This window comes from Coregonus lavaretus, assembly GCF_964263955.1.
Source record: "Coregonus lavaretus genome assembly, contig: HAP1_SCAFFOLD_908, whole genome shotgun sequence".
NCBI lineage: Eukaryota > Metazoa > Chordata > Actinopteri > Salmoniformes > Salmonidae > Coregonus > Coregonus lavaretus.
Genome location: NW_028164981.1, coordinates 146,022 through 166,986, shown reverse-complemented (window position 1 = coordinate 166,986; position 20,965 = coordinate 146,022). Strand labels below are relative to the sequence as shown.

Below are 20,965 nucleotides of genomic sequence, written 5' to 3'. Positions count from 1 at the left end.
GAGGGAGAGAGGGAGGGATAGAGAGAGGGAGAGAGAGAGGGAGAGAGAGAGCGGGAGCTCAGGACATCAGCCTCACGAGGGAATAGAGGGGGAGCAGAAAGAGGAAGAGAGGAGGGAGAAGGGTGACGTAAGCAGTGAGTACGGGAACTGATTACCATTGCGGACAAGCGGAGGATCGTTCTGTGCTTTCTATCACTCTCTCTCCCTCTCGCACACACACACACACTCCCCCTTTTTCTATTGGAGTTTCTATCCTCGATCACTGACTGCTTCTGAACAAACACACACTTACACACACACACACACACAAACACACACGCATACTCTTACACACACACAGCAGATAGGGGGGGTCTAACACTCACATACACACACAGCCACACATACACACTCACTCACAAACACACACACCATCTGATGACAAACCCTCTACGCTCTCCTCCAGTACATTCAGCGGGGACATGATGTGAGTGAGTGTGTATGTATTTGAATGTGAGCGTGTGAGAGAGAGCAAGATGCGTGTGTGTGAGAGTGTGTAAGCGTCATCTATAAACATCTGACTGGAAGACTACTCCCTGCTCCTGGCAGTTTGCCTTGGCTATCCAGCAGGTGAGGATCATGTTGATACTGCATTCTATTGTTTGTTGTGGTACAAATAGAGCTTGTTCATTGACTGTATGCAAGTGTGTATGTAATGTGTGTGTAATGTAGTGGGTATATTATATATATGTGTAGTGTCAGCTACTCTCTAGTTGCATCGCTGGTGTCTCTTGCAGTAGAGTCCTCTACCGGGTGAGATATTGCCGATGAATTCATTGATAGATACAAAGATTGAGAGAGAGGAGGAGAGCTAAAGTGTTTGATAACCTGCTGTTGCTCCACTGGAAATGAATCAAGCCTATCAGTGTCACAATGCTGCTACTACAGATACACTACACTGCTTGTGGAATTAGACTCGCAGCATTGAGAAATTTGCTAAAGGGTTGAAATACTGTTGTGCTACTGTTGTTGCATTATGCGGAGGATATGTACATTATACTGTATGTATACCAGTGGAGGCTGGTGGGAGGAGCTATAGGAGGACGGGCTCATTGTAATGGAATGGAATGAATTAAATGGAATGGAGTACAACGTGGTTTCCAAATGTTTTATGTGTTTAATACCGTTCCATTGATTCCATTCCAGCCATTACAATGAGCCTGTCCTCCTATAACTCATCTCACCAGCCTCCTCTAATGTATGCGGGTTATAAACAATAGAGAATGAGAATCATTTTGAGCATTTTGCTTTCCTTTATATCTAACACTCATTAGGAATGGATTGTAAATGTGTATTACAAGACAAATATAACAACTAGTATTTATGATAGCAATAAGTATGAGTCCCAGAGAGGGATTGCAGAGTAGGGGTATGTATTTGTCACACAAGTAATAGATCAAAGTTTATGGGAGGGAGTACCAATGCCTAGAGCAATTTGATTGACTTCTGTGATTTTGCACAGTCTAAATAGCATCATAATGCATACACGCCACCACATTATGGTCTATTTAGCCACAGATACTGAATGTATTTCAGAGATGTACAGTATATTCTTCTTTAGTCATCTGTCTATACTGTACAGTTGCATCATCCTCCTGAGAACCAAGGAAAATATTGTTTTTCCTAATCATATTTTTTGTGATTCAATAACTGTTTAGGGTTAAAAAAAGCATCCTACAATTTCCACATTTTAATTTTAATTTTAATTTTTTATTTTACAGCATGTCCACTGTAGTGGACAGCAGGATCATTTGAGTACGAAAAGAGACACATTTGGTAGATACAAATTTTTACAGAGTTCTTACAGATTACAGAGTTTTTATGAACTAAGAATACATACATTTTGGGCTGTAGATTGATTATTATCCAAGAATACAGACATTTTGATTATACAATACACATGAATCATTCTTGAATCCTTTTCCTTACATTTCGCAAGGATAGCTTTACTATTAAAGCTTAACACTTTGTTATGTCCATATCCTTTGATTGGTCCCCTTGAATCCTTTCAGTGTTATTTGAACAATGAACATATAACTAATGTGTAACAGATTTATTTTGGATTTTTTCCTTCTGTCAAACTGAATCAAATCTAGCTTTTTCCTTCACTCTTCATTTTGTTCTTAGTATTTTCTTTGTTAGTGGTGAAAGTCCTGGAAGCAATTTCTCTTTTTGGTAATGCAGAGGAACATCTTGCATTTGGTACATCTCATGTACGTCTTGCTCTTGCAGCCCTTATTTCTGCATCTTTCTGCATGCTTGGTATCCATCATCTCAGGCATGTGCATGGCTCCTAGTCTGCGCACAGATGGCTCTGGTTGTGGGATCCTCATTTTAGATGGTGGCTCATACTCATCCTCACTCTCTTCACAGCTGTTTTCCAGTTCCGGACTCTACAACAGCTCCTCAGCTAGGAGTAGTTTGAAGTCCAGGTACTGATGTGTGTTCTTGGATGGTCTGTGCAGAGCTTTGCTGTCAGACTGGTATTGTATCCAGGAGTTGGTGATGGCAACATCAAAGAAGTGACTGATCACGCGCGATGTCCACTTCTTGGTCCTGCTTGACATACGATAGAAGCTAAGCATGCGATCACAAAGATCTACGCCACCCATGTTATCATTATACTGCTTAATTACTGCTGGTCTTTTAACCTGGACCAGGTGCTTTTCTTTCTGGGACCATCTGGTACAGATGTCTTCTGGGTCTTTCCCATGTACAGTGGATGCCATGAGCACTGGTTTGTTGTCGAATATGTGGCTTCCTGTTGGAACAGATTCAACCATGCGTAGAACTGCTGCAGCTCCAACTCCTAACCTTTGGACTGTAAAGGTATTCTTCCCTTGGTAGACTTCAAAATCAAGCATCAGACCATTTGGGGATGCAAGGACAAAGACCTTTAGGCCAGTAGGGTTTGGCTTGCCGGGAACATATTGCCTGACTGGACAACGGCCTGTGAATGGGATGATTTGCTCATCAATGCAGACCCTTTCTGGCTTTGCAAGGCTGAGACAGCCTTGGCGCACACGATCGAGTATTGGCCTGACTTTCCAAAGAATATCTGCCTTCTTTGTTTCCTCTGTTACAGCCAGGTCATTGACAATCTTGAGGGAATTTCTTATCCTGAAGAATCTATCCCTAGTCATTTTGCTACTTATGACTGGCACTTTAGTTTTGTTGGCCCAAAACATTTTAATTCTGGGATAGCCAAGGCAGGCCATGTGGACTGAAATGCCCAAGAAGATTTTTATTTCTTGTGGCGTGGTGTTCATGCACACTCCTTTGATTTGCAGCTCTCTTTGATTTGTGTATGTTGCCAAATCTTCAAAGACCTTGTTGTCAATGTACTGTGAAAAGTATTCAATTGGACTCCAATCTGCACGTGTTGTAGGGTCATCTTGACACACAGGAAGCCCAGGTAACACAGGTGCAAATCTGATATGAAGGAAATGATGGAGGCCACTGTGTTCTTTGGGACCTTCAATGCTGCAGACATTTTTTGGTACCCTTCCCCAGATCTGTGCCTCGACACAATCCTGTCTCGACAATTCCTTCGACCTCATGGCTTGCTTTTTGCTCTGACATGCAACTGTGTGACCTTATATAGATAGGTGTGTGCCTTTCCAAATCATGTTCAATCAATTCAATTTACCACAAGTGGACTCCAATCAAGGAAACATCTCAAGGATAATAATAATAATAATATGCCATTTAGCAGACGCTTTTATCCAAAGCGACTTACAGTCATGCGTGCATACATTTTTTTGTGTATGGGTGGTCCCGGGGATCGAACCCACTACCTTGGCGTTACAAGCGCCGTGCTCTACCAGCTGAGCTACAGAGGACCACAGGATGATCAATGGAAACAGGATGCACCTGATAGCAAAGGGTCTGTGCAACAATTTCTAAAAACCTGTTTTCGCTTTGTTATTATGGGGTATTGTGTGTAGATTGCTGAGGAAAAAATGTAATTTAATCAATTTTAGAATAAGGCTGTATGTGCCAATTCAAGTGTCACAGGGGTTCCTTAAGGTTAGAAATGTGTGTTTACTATGGGTATGTTCAGGACATCCACGTACAAACTACGCCCATACACAGATACACATATATGCGCAGACACACACATGCACACACACACGCATGCACGCTTGCTAGTACACACACACACACACGGATGATTCCATGCCAGCTCTTTCATTAGGAAATAGTTGTAAACTGAGGTGGTAAAGTACTGTTGCATGCACTTGTTGCTGTGAGGTTTTGTAATTGGTCAGAAGGATTTGGGTCAGAAAGGAAGGAAGCAGACTCTGAGACAAACACAGGTGCGTTAAGAGAGGAGGGGGGAGCGGAACATTCAGCTTCAGTAGTCCACAGAACACAATACATTCAGCTTCAGTAGTCCACAGAACACAATACATTCAGCTTCAGTAGTCCACAGAACACAATACATTCAGCTTCAGTAGTCCACAGAACACAATACTCTAGGCTATATACTGTAGCAACCGACAACCCCAAAACACTCACACATTATTTATTTCTCCTTACATAAATGTGTAATGCTTTTTGAACCCTTCCCAGTAGTTACATTAGTTACAATGTAGTACAGATTAAGTTTACATTAAACATATCTTGTATTGTGCTAACCCATTGAGTGTGTGTGTGTGTGTGTGTGTGTGTGTGTGTGTGTGTGTGTGTGTGTGTGTGTTGTGTGTTTGTGTGTGTGTGTGTGTGTGTGTGTGTGTGTGTGTGTGTGTGTGTGTGTGTGTGTGTGTGTGTGTGTGTGGGAGGGGGTCTACTACAAGGGAAAAGTGGCATCACATCCCCTCTTTTCTGACACTGTCCAATCTTCTGTCACCATGGCATTGCCCATAATCAGTGATGCCAGCTGGCTGTCCCCTGGCAGCCGGCCCATCATTCTGTTGTTGTAAACAGGACATGCAGCAGTCCTGAACAATCATGACTCAAAATCTTATATGTCCCTTATACTGTCTGTCATAAATTCTTCTTTACGCATAAGCTAAATGTTGTCATAGGGACAGCTGTAGAAGCTTCATTTGAGCCAGTTTGCTAAAGCAGGGAAATAATACTGCAGCAACAGGAAATGTGAATTATGATGTGGATTATAATTAATGGATATTTTTGTAGGGGTTGATACATTTGCCGTAAGGGAAAATAAAGTCAACGTGGAAATTTCAAACTTCAGAAGCCTTTTTTAAACTTCAAATACACTACATGTTTTAAATGTCCTGCATTGCAGGAAATCAAATTAAGATCCTACATCTGTAAGTAGGACAGACGTCAAATAATGCAGTGAGTTGGTAAATTCATGTTGGATATTGACATGCCAGTTAGCAAATTGTTAGCTAGCTATAGTACATAGTGCTGGATAGGACACGATAGCATTAGCTTGGCTGTCAGTCATACTAAGAGTAATATACTTGTCTGATGAAATACTTATGATAGCATGAAAAATGCATTCATTAGGTGGTTCAGTAAGTATTATGAATCAAACAAGTCCCCAGCCTCATTGTCTAATTGACTGACAGACTGATATACTTTTTGGTTGCAGATGGACATACAGCATTTCTTGGTTTCTGCTAAACTATGCTATACTATACTATACTACAGCAATGTAATGATGTGAGGATCAATATACAATCATGTTGTGCAATTTTATGACCAGTGATGATGGAATGAATGTTGGAAGCCAAACCAAATCTCTTTCTGTTAACAGTCTGCCACAAGAGACTATAATGAAAGAGGCCTAATAATTTAACATGTTTATATATGTTCTGTTCCACAGAGTGGACTGTGGGCTGATAGTTTGGGGATGTGAGGGAGAAGAGGACTCATCACAATGACCAACCAGGACAAGTGGGTCACTCTGACCCCAGCTGAATTCTCCCTTCTGCAGGAGTATGCTCAATGTAAGTCTGTGTCTGTGACAGTGTGTGTGAGTGGTGTGTGTGGTGTGTGTGTGCGTGCACGTACACCGTCACTTTACGCTCACAATCAAGTCTAAACTTCATTGAAAATTGAATCTAGTCAGGTATAAAACGTGACACTGTATTAGTAAACTACTGTAGAGCCCATCTCAGCAGTTTGTCCTAATCCACCTCATACAGAGAGAGATTTTCCTACTGCTTGGCTATGGCAGGACAACAGAGCCCAGTTACTGTAATGGTGACTGCATCAGAGCAAAGCAGAGAATATCTCCATGCACTGCCACTGCGTTATGAAACACAGCCTAATCAAACTTGATTTGGTGTAAAGCTCAAACAGTACAAAACCCCCTCTTTCTCTGATGACTTGGAATCATCCGTATGTCTGTAATCTGTTATTGGAGCCCCTTGCTGATTTTGCAGCATACCAGCTCAAGCATGACATCTGTCTGGTGCCCTGGTGCTGTTTATGTTAAAAAAGTATTAATCATAACACAACAGCTTCCCCTGTGGGCCATAGAGAGTTATGGACATCTTGAAGTTATTTTCAAGAACGCTACTGCAAGGAATCAGGTTTTCGTAAATAAAATATTTGACTGTGCAAGTTTTGCCTTTGAATTCAGCACTAGTGGGAATAGTGAAATACACTAAAGCCTTTCTTGCATTGGTTGTTTCCAGGGTAACAATTAGGTTTAACAGCATTATTATTTTCAGTATTTATTCTATTTTGGTTTTTAAAAATTTTTCGGAAAGGAAGGAATCTCAAAAGACTTCCAACATAACCACAACAAGAAGAACTTCATCCCAGTATAGTAGAGGATAATAAAACAACAGAGCTAATTTGGGGTCACTTAGAAATGTCCTTGTTTTCAAAAGAAAAGCAAATTTTTTGACCATTAAAATAACATAAAATTGATCAGAAATACAGTGTAGACATTGTTAATGTTGTAAATGGCAATTGTAGCTGGAAACGGCTGATTTTTAATGGAATATCTACATAGGCGTACAGAGGCCCATTATCAGCAACCATCAGTCCTGTGTTCCAATGGCACGTTGTGTTTGCTAATCAAAGTTTATCATTTTAAAAGGCCATTAGAAAACCCTTTTGCAATTATGTTAGCACAGCTGGAAACTGTTGTGCTGATTAAAGAAGCAATAAAACGGGCCTTCTTGAGACTAGTTGAGTATCTGGAGCATCAGCAATTGTGGGTTCAATTACAGAATATAAATGGCCAGAAACAAATAACTTTCTTCTGAAACTCGTCAGTCAATTCTTGTTCTGAGAATTGAAGGCTATTCCATGCGAGAAATTGCCAAGAAACTGAAGATCTCATACAACGCTGTGTACTACTCCCTTCACAGAACAGCGCAAACTGGCTCTAATCAGAATAGAAAGAGGAGTGGGAGGTCCCGGTGCACAACTGAGCAAGAGGACAAATACATTAGAGTGTCTAGTTTGAGAAACAGACGCCTCACAGGTCCTCAACTGGCAGCTTCATTAAATAGTACAACAAAACACCAGTCTCAACGTCAACAGTGAAGAGGCGACTCCGGGATGCTGACCTTCTAGGCAGAGTTGCAAAGAAAAAGCCATATCTCAGACTGGCCAATAAAAATAAAAGATTAAGATGGGCAAAAGAACACAGACACTGGACAGAGGAAGATTGGAAAAAAGTGTTATGGACAGACGAATCGAAGTTTGAGGTCTTCGGATCACAAAGAAGAACATTTGTGAGACGCAGACCAAATGTGCTTGATGCCATCTGTCAAGCATGATGGAGGCAATGTGATGGTCTGCTTTGGTGGTGATAAAGTGGGAGATTTGTACAGGGTAAAAGGGATCTTGAAGAAGAAAGGCTATCACTCAATTTTTAACACCATACCATACCCTGTGGACGGCGCTTGATTGGAGCCAATTTCCTCCTACAACAGGACAATGACCCAAAGCACAGCTCCAAACTATGCAAGAACTATTTAGGGTAGAAGCAGTCAGCTGGTATTCTGTCTATAATGGAGTGGCCAGTACAGTCACCGGATCTCAACCCTATTGAGCTGTTGTGGGAGCAGCTTGACCGTAAGAAGTGCCCATCAAGCCAATCCAATTTGTGGGAGGTGCTTCAGGAAGCATGGGGTGAAATCTCTTCAGATTACCTCAACAAATTGACAACTAGAATGCCAAAGGTCTGCAAGGCTGTATTTGCTGCAAATGGAGGATTCTTTGACGAAAGCAAAGTTTGAAGGACACAATTATTATTTCTATTAAAAATCATTATTTCTAACCTTGTCAATGACTACATTTCCTATGCATTTTGCTATATTTCCTATTCAAACTCATTTCATGTATGTTTTCATGGAAAACAAGGACATTTCTAAATGACCCCAAACTTTTGAACAGTAGTGTATATAGCATCTTAACTGGTGGTTATTTTATTAGATATTAACAGACTTCAGTCCAAATCTAAATAATTAATGCTTTTTGCTTGGGATCTCTTCTGCAGGCAAAGCGTTTCACTTTGACATCTCTCTCGTTAATTGCTCTACGCATTGTGACAACATTGTTTCGCCGACTGTAAGCAGCTCTCCCGCCTCTCTTTACTGTCTCTGATTGGGATCGATTTTTCATCTTCGGCAGTGTTTACTGTTATGTATAGTTGTGTTAATAAAGCATTGTGGAATTGAATTGCATATTGGGTTGAATTGAGAGAGGCTTTTATTAGCAACTCAACTCCAGGTTCACTATAATGTCTGAAGGTCTGAGAAGAGACAGGGTGTGGGACCGAAGGGAAATGAGATGGAAATAAAGAGTGAGGGTGAGTGTGTAATAGAAAGATTTGGATAATTGTGTTTCGATGGGCTCAGAGCTAGTCATTGTGCTCCCTGTGCAGCGACAGGTTATAAAATATCCCATTCTCTGAACTGCAACAAAGAACCTTCCGCTGTTTCCACCTCTCCCTCCTTTTTAGTCCCCCCAGCACACTTTACCCCCCCACCACCACCCTCTTCTCATTAAAAAGTGAAGTGAGCTCTATTGCACACTTTCCTCACTTCGCATACTGCATGAGCACCAGTACTCTACAGTCTACTTCACTGCAGTTATGATTTCATAATCAGAGACGATTATTAGAATTGATTTTTTTGCACAGAGACATTGCGGTTTGTATTTTCCCAGGTGCTGTGTAAAAGAACTATGATGTGACATGCATTTTGGCCTAAAGTAACCTACGCTAAGTCATTTCCTTTGAAGTGTTAGTATTAGGATAACATTACCGTTTTTTGACCATGTAGAGGAGTGATAAGAAAACGGTGCATGAGTTAATACTTTTTAACGTATTTTTGGTGGGTTTATCACACTGGCACTCAGTCACACGTATCATGGTCTCGCGTGGTCATCCTTCCAAATCTAGTCTTGTTGCTCCAGAAGCTACAAATATCATAATGGAACAGCTGGAATAATATAATAAAACAATGTGTACACCAGGAGCCCAATGGACCAGTCCTGCCAGGACACTCCTGGGCTAAACTCCCATAGTTTGAGACGTTGACAGGAACCAGACCAAACGGACCAGGCAGAGGAGTCTAACCTGCTACCCGTTCCAGAGTCTGGTGATTCCTCCTGTGATTTAGATGGGTGTCAGATCTAAATCCTCCTGAACTGTAGACTGGACCTTTTGCACTCTAACTCCAAGTTTAGAGATAATTGGATGAGATCCCGCAGTGGGATCGCCCTCCACAGACATGATGATATCAATTGCTATTTAATTGGAAGCCTTTATGGTTATAACATGTGCTGAATGTTTTTCTTTTAGACTCAACCAAGAAGCTGAAAGATGTGCTGCAGGAGTTCCATGGAGATGGAGTGTTGGCGAAATATAACCCAGAGGAGGTAGTCTTTCTTTCCATAAGACACTGTTCTGACTGTTCTGGTAGTGATGTGGCATCATTAGTATTGCATGAACCGTTGTAGAACTACTTTGAGGCTTCTTCATAATGTAGAACACTACCATCACTTCAGACTTGCTACCAATTCTTGGTTATTTTGATATCAACAACATTCAACGATGGTATTGGTCTATAGTCACCTCAGACCAATATATCTTTGTTTGGTTTTGTCATTTGAAAGTAAGAGGTCCACTACTTACTTTGGTTATAGTGGGGATGCCGAAAATGTCACACCATGGTTATTTGTATGCTTTACAGGATATGACTAATGTACTTTTTGGAGGTTTGATGTATTGATGCCCAATGTCTTTATTCAATGCTGCATAGAAGCAGGACATACTCAATCAGGTAATGTAATTTCATGTTCTCCCAGACATGATATGGTAATCAAAGCTTCCCTCATAAGAATTATACACACCAGGATCATGTTCTGTGTCTTGTTTCAGGAGATTGACTTTGAAGGCTTCAAGGTCTTCATGCAGACGTTTCTGGAGAGCGAGCTGGCAGAGGAGTTCTGTCAACACCTCTTCTTATCATTCAGTAACAAGGGACCAAAACCCAGCCCCTCTTCCATAGACAAGCCCAGAGTTACTGGTAAGACCCTGCACTTTAGCTATAACCTTCATATGGTGTCCCTAAGGAGCAAAGTAGCCTTTAGATTGTCTGTGTGCGCTGTTGCTTAATTTTTAAAGCTACTTTGCCCTTAGGACCATTGTACCTTCACTTCAGACAAACCCAAATGAACAGATCAAGAAGGCATAGAAATTCTATGACCTCAGCAGCAGACAAACAATTTCTCTAACATCAAATAAAAGCCTAGAGCTGTTTAGGTCTGCTTTAGTTTTTACTCTTACCACAAAGAGCATGTTCACTGGGTGATGCTGTTGTAATTGGTTCAGTATTGTTAACTCTGTCATCAGACCACCCCAGATTGCCTTGTTGTTGTGGACTGTAGCTTGCAGGCAAGTCATTGAGTGCAGTGTATGTAGCATCAGCTTGTACTTTTTCACAAAATGTCCAAACTGTACGTGTCCTGAGGTACTAAGTACAATCATCATAAACTAAAACGGTGCTGTCTAGTCAACATTTACTATTGTATTGGCAAAAACTATACCTATATAACATCTGTAATCAATTTCACAACATTAATTTTTGATTTATTGGTAGACAGTTTGAAAGACAGTTTGAGGTTGACATTAGATGCATAAGCTCAGCAATGATCATAACCGGCCTACATTTTGACCTTCTTCCCTGGCCTTCTTCTCTCTGCAGGCCTCAAGCTGATCAAAGGGAACTCGACCCCTCTGAAGGTGCCCACTCTACCCAGGACTCTGCCCAGACCTCTAGGTATGGTTCAACTGAAGGACATCGTCTGCTACCTCTCACTGCTGGAGGGTGGCCGACCCGAGGACAAACTGGAGTGTGAGTACTAATGATTGTACAGTATATCTGTGTGTTTCCTCTAAAAGGGGAATATACTGGAGCTCCTTTGGCTATAATGCAGAATTAGGCTTTCCAGAACAACAATGTTATTTTGTGTTTTATCCATGAGAATAATGACATTTGTGTACCCTAGATACAAACACTCATAGCCAAACGAGATAGAGCTTCATCCCAATACACTGGTCTATATTTCCCATTACCTAAGCAGGAGTAGCAGGCTAGCCTTTTCACAGTAGTCTACTTGAATCATTATGTTTACTGAAAGACCTTATTAGCGTTGCCATGGTATCTCTTTATTCTACTTAAACTTTAGATGTGTACTTATTTATTCATGAGATTATATTAGATAATTGAACATCAGACTTTTTATGTGTTCTTATAATTCTCATCCAACTGCTGAATAATTGAAGAGCAGAGCTGTTCATTAAGCATAAAGTGTGTTAATAATTTAGCTGGTCTGGCCCAGGGAGCACATCATTGGTTTAGCCTTGGATGCTACAGTATCTCTCCTTGTAGAGAGAATCCCACTCTGCCCACCCTACCCCTCCTTCCGTCTAGCCTCACTGATGTCTTGTGGAGCTAAACAGGGCCCTCTGCTGGTTCTTCTAAGAATTACTGGTTTCAATTTACACTTACAGTACATTCATTTTAGCTACTATATCTGTAGGTCTACATACGTTGTGCACAGTCAGGGAATGCATGGCAAAAAGAGAAACATCTAAAAAGTGAGTATTGATCATCATCAGTAGCAAGCTAAATTCCCTTGGTTCTGTATGATTGAGGAAATATATCCTATGTCACTACAGTGGATTCAGTTATTGTTGTTGCAACTAGTCCTACGTCAGCTTTGAAGAGGTGAGGTGATGAGGTCTAACGATAAATAATAGTCTTTATACTGTAGGTTCATAGGGTTAGACAACTTGGCTCTATGCTTTTTTTGAGTAACTCGACTGAATGCCATTCCTCCCATCTCTACACACACCATCACCTTTCTGTGGCAACGTTGGATCACCACCACAAACACCTTCCCAGCTCCAGCAGAGTTCCCAATCCTCCAGGCATCTACCTCACTTCCCCTTCCTCCGGCCCCAAAGGACCGACCTGACCGCACCACAGCAGGAAGCTGTCAATTAGCTCCTCATTAGGGTCTGACAAACAGCAGCTTGACGTCAACCCCATATGAAATCAACAACCCCCCTCTTCGAGTCCTTAGTGAACTCACCGGCTCACCCTCCTCAATCCAGCTGGGTTTGTCATGAGCCGCACCACTACTGAGATTGGGGGAGGGGGTAGCATCACGCTGAGACTGGGCTAAAAACACTTTATCCACGCATAGGGACTAACCATTATTATGTAAATTACTTGGGGCAGAGGAGAGTGTTGTCACGATTATATTACTATAGGACTGGGGTTTGTGTGTGTGTGTCACTCTTGTATTGGATAGCCAATCACTGTTCTGGTGAGGGAGCTGTCTGTTTCCATGGTGATGGTGTTGAGTGGTGGCTGGAGGCTAGTGGAGGAACCCATAAGACTTCAACTCTGAGATGCTAAGAACACTTTTATGAGGGGAAACATTGCTTTGAATTGATGGGAGTGCAATAGCTGAAGGAAGTTTTTGTTCTTCAACATAGTAAAGTGCCTTCATGAAACAAAATTGGTAGTAAAAATGTGTCTCAATGACATTAATTGCATCTCAAACAACAATTGAAACTCATAAATGTTTGATCTCTTTCTCTACAGTTATGTTTCGTCTCTATGATACTGATGGGAATGGGTCTCTGGATAGTTCGGTAATAATTCTTCCTTCTTCATACGTATTCAAAAAATATGCCAAACAAATTATATGAACACAGCCTTACATGAAACATCATCTTTGTTATTTGCTAAAGCCTATACCAGAGCCATGTATGGTTCTGTCCAATACACGCCACGTTATTTACTGTACTGAAGAATTATTGGTGCTGCAACCTGGACTCAAGGGTAGACTTAACATAGTAAATGGAAATCCAGGTCACTCCATTTAGTATGATATGTTACGTTTCGTATGGTATGTATTAATTTGTTTCATATGATATGTTGCGAATTACAATTCGTACAATATGTTACAAATTTGCAATACGTATGATATGTTACGAATTCCAATTAGCTAGGTTGCTATCATTAGCTAGGCTAGGGGTTAGGGTTAGGGGTTAAGGGTTAAGGTTAGGGTTAGGAGTTAGGGGAAGGGTTAGCTAACATGCTTCTATTTGCAAAGTAGCTAAAAAGTAGTAAGTAGTTGCAAGGTTGCTGATTAGCTAAAATGCTAAAGTTGTCCGTGATGATGCTGTGTACAATGGTACATAATAGGTACCTAATGTACTATAAATACAATTCTGCAATAGAGGACCTTCTGGAAATCTGAATCTTAGTCATTCTAACCATGACATATGGAAATTTAGAATATTTTGTACTATATAATCTAAAGTAACATTGCACAAGCACTCTAAAAAGCTTGGGCTTGTTGCAGAGGAGCAGGCGAGTAAATGTCTCATGTTCATTATTCTGGTCTGCATGTGGCGACTCTCCACTAGACGATAATTGCCCTCCAATAGGGCAACCATTGTAATTAAGTCATCAAGTCTGTATCAGTTTTCAAGCTGCTTTTGTTGTGCATTGTACAACTCTCTTTTGGAGAGGGAAGATTGTACCAACTGATCATTACACGCCGTTCATCAGTCTAAAACCATTGATGTTTGTCATCAACTGAATAATGGCTATTGTACCATAGATATACACCACCGGTCAAAGGTTTTAGAACACCTACTCATTCAAGGTTTTCTTTATTTTTACTATTTTCTACGTTGTAGAATAATAGTGAAGACATCAAAACTATGAAATAACACATATGGAATCATGTAGTAACTGAAAAAGTGTTAAACAAATCAAAATATATTTTATATTTGAGATTCTTCAAATAGCCACCCTTTGCCTTGATGACAGCTTTGCACACTCTGGGCATTCTCTCAACCAGCTTCATGAGGTAGTCACCTGGAATGCATTACAATTAACAGGTGTGCATTCTTAAAAGTTTTAATTTGTGGAATGTATTTCCTTCTTAATGCGTTTGAGCCAATCAGTTGTGTTGTGACAAGGTAGGGGGTTATACAGAAGATAGCCCTATTTGGCAAAAAAACAAGTCCATATTATGGCAAGAACAGCTCAAAAAAGCAAATAGAAACGACAGTTCATCAATACTTTAAGACATGAAGGTCAGTCAATACGGAAAATTTGAAGAACATTGAACGTTTCTTCAAGTGCAGTCGCAAAAACCATCAAGCGCTATGACGAAACTGGCTCTCATGAGGACCGCCACAGGAATGGAAGACTGCAGAGGATACGTTCATTAGAGTTACCAGCCGCAGAAATTGCAGCCCAAATAAATGCTTCACGGAGTTCAAGTAACAGACACATCTCAACATCAACTGTTCAGAGGGGACTGTGTGAATCAGGCCTTCATGGTCGAATTGCTGCAAAGAAACCACTACTAAAGGACACCAATGAGAAAAGGAGACTTGCTTGGGCCAAGAAACACAAGCAATGGACATTAGACCGGTGGAAATCCATATTTGAGATTTTTGGTTCCAACCGCTGTGTCTTTCTGCGACGCGGTGTGGGTGAACGGATGATCTCCGCATGTATATTTCCCACCATAAAGCATGGAGGAGGAGGTGTTATGGTGTGGGGGTGCTTTGCTGGTGACACTGTCTGTGATTTATTTAGAATTCAAGGCACACTTTACCAGCATGGCTACCACAGCATTCTGCAGTGATACACCATCCCATCTGGTTTGGGCTTAGTAGGACTATCATTTGTTTTTCAACAGGACAATGACCCAACACAACTCCAGGCTGTGTAAGGGCTATTTTACCAAGAAGGAGAGTGATGGAGTGCTGCATCAGATGACCTGGCCTCCACAATCCCCTGACCTCAACGAAATTGAGATGGTTTGGGATGAGTCGGACCGCAGAGGGAAGGAAAAGCAGCCAACAAGTGCTCAGCATATGTGGGAACTCCTTCAAGACTGTTGGAAAAGCATTACAGGTGAAGCTGGTTGAGAGAATGCCAAGAGTGTGTAAAGCTGTCATCAAGGCAAAGGGTGGCTATTTGAAGAATCTCAAATATTAAATATATTTTGATTTGTTTAACACTTTTTTGGTTACTACATGATTCCATATCTTTTATTTCATCGTTTTGATGTCTTCACTATTATTCTACAATGTAGAAAATAGTAAAAATAAATAAAAACCCTTGAATGAGTAGGTTTTCTAAAACTTTTGACCGGTAGTGTGTTTTGACACAAGATTTGTTTTCTACTTCTAGGAACTGGAGCACATCATCTCTCAAATGATGCATGTTGCTGAGTACTTGGAATGGGACGTGACAGAACTGAAGCCGGTAAAATACATATTTTTTCATAACCATTGTACATATTATGGTTAACATTTACATTTTCTTATAGGGCCTTATATAGAGCAAAGTATTAGGCTCTAGGGCCCCCTAGTGTCAGTTATATGAATAACAAGAAAATACTGTAACTTTGTATAGCTTGAATATATATATATATACAGTGGGGAGAACAAGTATTTGATACACTGCCGATTTTGCAGGTTTTCCTACTTACAAAGCATGTAGAGGTCTGTAATTTTTATCATAGGTACACTTAAAACAAAAAATCCAGAAAATCACATTGTATGATTTTAAAGTAATTAATTTGCATTTTATTGCATGACATAAGTATTTGATACATCAGAAAAGCAGAACTTAATATTTGGTACAGAAACCTTTGTTTGCAATTACAGAGATCATACGTTTCCTGTAGGTCTTGACCAGGTTTGCACACACTGCAGCAGGGATTTTGGCCCACTCCTCCATACAGACCTTCTCCAGATCCTTCAGGTTTCGGGGCTGTCTCTGGGCAATACGGACTTTCAGCTCCCTCCAAAGATTTTCTATTGGGTTCAGGTCTGGAGACTGGCTAGGCCACTCCAGGACCTTGAGATGCTTCTTACGGAGCCACTCCTTAGTTGCCCTGGCTGTGTGTTTCGGGTCGTTGTCATGCTGGAAGACCCAGCCACGACCCATCTTCAATGCTCTTACTGAGGGAAGGAGGTTGTTGGCCAAGATCTTGCGATACATGGCCCCATCCATCCTCCCCTCAATACGGTGCAGTCGTCCTGTCCCCTTTGCAGAAAAGCATCCCCAAAGAATGATGTTTCCACCTCCATGCTTCATGGTTGGGATGGTGTTCTTGGGGTTGTACTCATCCTTCTTCTTCCTCCAAACACGGCGAGTGGAGTTTAGACCAAAAAGCTTTATTTTTGTCTCATCAGACCACATGACCTTCTCCCATTCCTCCTCTGGATCATCCAGATGGTCATTGGCAAACTTCAGACGGGCCTGGACATGCGCTGGCTTGAGCAGGGGGACCTTGCGTGCGCTGCAGGATTTTAATCCATGACAGCGTAGTGTGTTACTAATGGGTTTCTTTGAGACTGTGGTCCCAGCTCTCTTCAGGTCATTGACCAGGTCCTGCCGTGTAGTTCTGGGCTGATCCCTCACCTTCCTCATGATCATTGATGCCCCACGAGGTGAGATCTTGCATGGAGCCCCAGACCGAGGGTGATTGACCGTCATCTTGAACTTCTTCCATTTTCTAATAATTGCGCTAACAGTTGTTGCCTTCTCACCAAGCTGCTTGCCTATTGTCCTGTAGCCCATCCCAGCCTTGTGCAGGTCTACAATTTTATCCCTGATGTCCATACACAGCTCTCTGGTCTTGGCCATTGTGGAGAAGTTGGAGTCTGTTTGATTGAGTGTGTGGACAGGTGTCTTTTATAAAGGTAATGAGTTCAAACAGGTGCAGGTAATACAGGTAATGAGTGGAGAACAGGAGGGCTTCTTAAAGAAAAACTAACAGGTCTGTGAGAGCTGGAATTCTTACTGGTTGGTAGGTGATCAAATACTTATGTCATGCAATAAAATGCAAATTAATTACTTAAAAATCATACAATGTGATTTTCTGGATTTTTTAGATTCCATCTCTCACAGTTGAAGTGTACTTATGGTCAAAATTACAGACCTCTACATGCTTTGTAAGTAGGAAAACCTGAAAAATCGGCAGTGTATCAAATACTTGTTCTCCCCACTGTATATATAATCTGTGTTGAGAGATCCCACTGTACTGTCTCTGATTGGTTGTGAGTAGATTCTGCAGGAGATGATGCAGGAGATCGACTATGACCATGACGGCACTGTGTCTCTAGAGGAGTGGATCCAGGGAGGAAGCACGACCATCCCCCTGCTGGTACTACTGGGCCTAGAGACGGTGAGTAGTCAAGAATGTGTTACCTAAACATCATCACTGTTGTTACTTTCAATGGCTGATTTTCTAGACCAGAGCCATTGAGAATGTCTATGTATGGCTCTGAGGTGTCCAATTCTGGTCCTGGAAGGCCATAGTGTGTGCAGGATTTAGTTCAAGCTCAGTTAAAGGCCCAATGCAGCCATTTTTATATCAATATCAAATCATATCTTGGTAACAATTAAGTACCTTACTGTTATATTTTTTCATTAAAATGGTAAAAAAGAAACAAAAATAGCTTTTAAGCTAAAGCTATTTCTCAAGCAAGAATTTTGCTAGGACTGTCTGAAAACGGAAAACTAGCTATTATTGGCAGGCAGGTATGGAACTTTCTTTGTTATTGGTCTATTAACTTATTTACCGCCTGGTGATGTCACCAGGGAAGCCGAAACTCCATTCATGCAAAAATGGCTGATTAGAAGGTCCTGTGTAGATTGTATTTTCAACCAGCAACCATATTTTTAATATGAATAAAGGCTTGCTAAAGTGCCAAGATTTCAATCTACTTAATCAAAACATTTATCCAAGTTATACCATTATTGTAAAGCCCTAGTTATTTTTGTTGCTTTGACAAAGTCATCTCTGAAGATTATGATTGATTTCATGTGATTAGTGATTGATTTACGTACGTCCCTCATGTTCAGGAGAATCCTGTTGTGTGAACTGAACTCTTGTTTTAATATGGCGAAACTACTCCTTTTAAAATATTTTTTTATAAAGAAACATTGAACATCTAATAGTCAGATCATAGTGCAAAAGCAGGTGAGCTGGTTCTACTATTTTTGGCCATTTTCTGGTGTTTTTTGGTGGAAAACTGAGCGTGTCGAACATAACACATCAACCCTGTTACCCATAGATAGACAGGCTAGAAATGTTTTAGATATGTAATTGTTTTGTAAAACTTGCATTCAATTGCCCTTCCCTGTTGCACACAACAAGCTTCCATTCCATGTGCCACGCAGGGATTAATGGCTGATTTAAGATGAAATAGTCATCCCTGTTACAGTCAACTCTGTTGCTTTATTTGGCACTTAATAGGCACTTACTTTAGTCATTTTTGTTATTTAACCTCTTGAGATGGGAAAACGTGTTTTTTTAATGAAGTTGAACATGTGCTCTTTATGACTGAATGTTAAAACTAGGTGAAAATTGACCAAGTTACACTTCTCAAAAGGCACAGAATTGGTGGAACGACCCAACTATCAGGAAATAACACAGATTTAAAAAATCCAGACCTTTACAGTGTTAGTTTCATCAGCTGTTGTATAATATGATACAAAACACAGGAAAAACTGAATTTTGACTTCACTTTAAACACACCATAGCCTGATTCACACTACCAGGCCAAACCGAGCCAAGGCAAGCTGTATTAGGCCAGCCTGGTTCCTCATCCACCATAGTTGCTGGAACCGTGCTGGAAATTACAATTTGGGAAAAAATATTTGAGCCAGCACGGTATGGTTGGGGTGGGCCCTATAGTGTGAATCAGGTACAAGGTCTGGACATTCCCACCACTATCTAACTTGTCAATAACTGCCTCAGATGGTACCACTGATGTCCCAGCTCTCTTTGTCCACTAGATGGAGTCATCTGTTCAGTTTTTGACTGTCTTTGTCTTCAATGATCTTGAACAAGTCTTCACTTATCACAGGCTAATGAGATAGTCTCTTACAGTAACATCAGACTGTCATTTTGCTGTGATTGACATAATAGATGACATGATTAATGACACAGGATTAAAGGGAAGAGCCCAGGCAATCCTCCCCACTAAAGTTGATGGCTTTGGAGAACAGTAAATAGTTATCAAAATCTTTCACATGGGCCACATTCAGTTGCCAAACGTTGTCGAACGCTGCAGATAAAAATGCCATGAATAGAGCCGATGTGATTCCTTATTGTACATGTCAGAGAGGCATGTTTGTTTTACATGGCCGAGTTATATCTGAAAGTTCCAAAACGTTGCGTCATGCCATATAACTAATCACCCAACCATCAACCAGTCAATAAGTAACCAATCAATCAATCAAACCAATCAATAATCTTTCCTTTAGAATGTGAAAGACGATGGGCAGCACGTGTGGAGACTGAAGCATTTCAACAAGCCGGCCTACTGTAACCTGTGTCTGAACATGCTGATAGGCCTGGGGAAGCAAGGACTGTGCTGCTCATGTGAGTATGGTAACATTAACAGTTGTCTCCTCATGTCTACTCTCATTTTTACCATTAATTCAAGGTTTATTCCATGCACTTTTTCATCATTAAGAAGGCATTTTTGTGACCCAAATCACCACTCGAAAATTCCTATCGCCAACCTCAATTTAATGTTTGCTATTCTTAGTTGTTTTTTGTGATTTTTTGGGGTCAAAATGTGGGTTCCACCTCTCCCAGTCTGCAAGTATACAGTCCATGAGCGCTGTGTGGCCCGTGCTCCTCCGTCGTGCATCAAAACCTACGTGAAGACCAAGAAAAACACAGAGGTGCGTCCAATTGGAGTGTTTACTAATCGGCACGCTCGGATCAGCGATGCTCCACGGAGCTTAGACCCAGGGCTCCTTCCTCACTAATGGAATTAAACAACTCATTCTGCTACTGAGCATAGCTAATTACAATATTTAGTCTGGTTTAAATACATGCCCAAATCACAAACATTGTTCAAAGTTCTTTCTTTCTTTCTTTCTTTCTTTCTTTCTTTCTTTCTTTCTTTCTTTCTTTCTTTCTTTCTTTCTTTCTTGCTATTATGTTATTTCTCACTTGTTTTCTGTCATGCTTTTCTCCTCTGTTTCTCTCTGTTTCTCGCTCCACAGGTGATGCACCATTTCTGGGTGGAGGGGAACTGCCCGACCAAGTGTGACAAGTGTCACAAAACCATTAAGTGTTACCAGGGTCTGACTGGGCTTCACTGTGTGTGGTGCCAAATCACGGTACGCCCCCCCCCAGAAGAATCAGCCTCCTCATTATTTTCCACTGTTTCTTGCTGTTTATGATTTATTTTTTGCACCTTTTATCTGAGTACTCTCACTTTACCAATTTACACCAAGTAACAGTTATTTCCAGTATTCTGCTAATTGAAAATAAACAACAGTAAAAATGTGTTTTGATATCAGTCTTTTTTAAATAAACCCGGTTGTGTTTTTGTAAATCACACAACATGCTCTTTGCTTATTACTCAATAGCACTTGGTGTTTAGCTAAACATTTTTGTATCT

The 20,965-nt window shown here is 40.9% G+C and overlaps 1 protein-coding gene across 3 annotated transcripts in view; it reads left to right on the top strand.

The window, feature by feature from the left end:
• The first annotated feature begins 223 nt into the window (after nucleotides 1-223).
• Nucleotides 224-20,965, top strand: part of LOC311116392 (diacylglycerol kinase beta-like) — a 59,936-nt gene continuing 39,194 nt past the window's right edge. For 2 of the 3 annotated variants that reach the window (XM_084191479.1, XM_084191481.1), the window contains exons 1-11: nucleotides 224-609; nucleotides 5,840-5,963; nucleotides 9,785-9,861; nucleotides 10,364-10,511; nucleotides 11,190-11,339; nucleotides 13,101-13,150; nucleotides 15,720-15,794; nucleotides 17,605-17,724; nucleotides 19,812-19,929; nucleotides 20,149-20,237; nucleotides 20,565-20,681. In XM_084191479.1, coding sequence (XP_084047605.1) covers nucleotides 5,894-5,963; nucleotides 9,785-9,861; nucleotides 10,364-10,511; nucleotides 11,190-11,339; nucleotides 13,101-13,150; nucleotides 15,720-15,794; nucleotides 17,605-17,724; nucleotides 19,812-19,929; nucleotides 20,149-20,237; nucleotides 20,565-20,681 — 1,014 coding nt within the window. In that variant the 5' untranslated portion in view covers nucleotides 224-609; nucleotides 5,840-5,893. Of the gene's footprint in view, nucleotides 610-5,839; nucleotides 5,964-9,784; nucleotides 9,862-10,178; nucleotides 10,266-10,363; nucleotides 10,512-11,189; nucleotides 11,340-13,100; nucleotides 13,151-15,719; nucleotides 15,795-17,604; nucleotides 17,725-19,811; nucleotides 19,930-20,148; nucleotides 20,238-20,564; nucleotides 20,682-20,965 lie in introns of those variants that run through there. The other variant, XM_084191480.1, reaches the window with a different exon arrangement.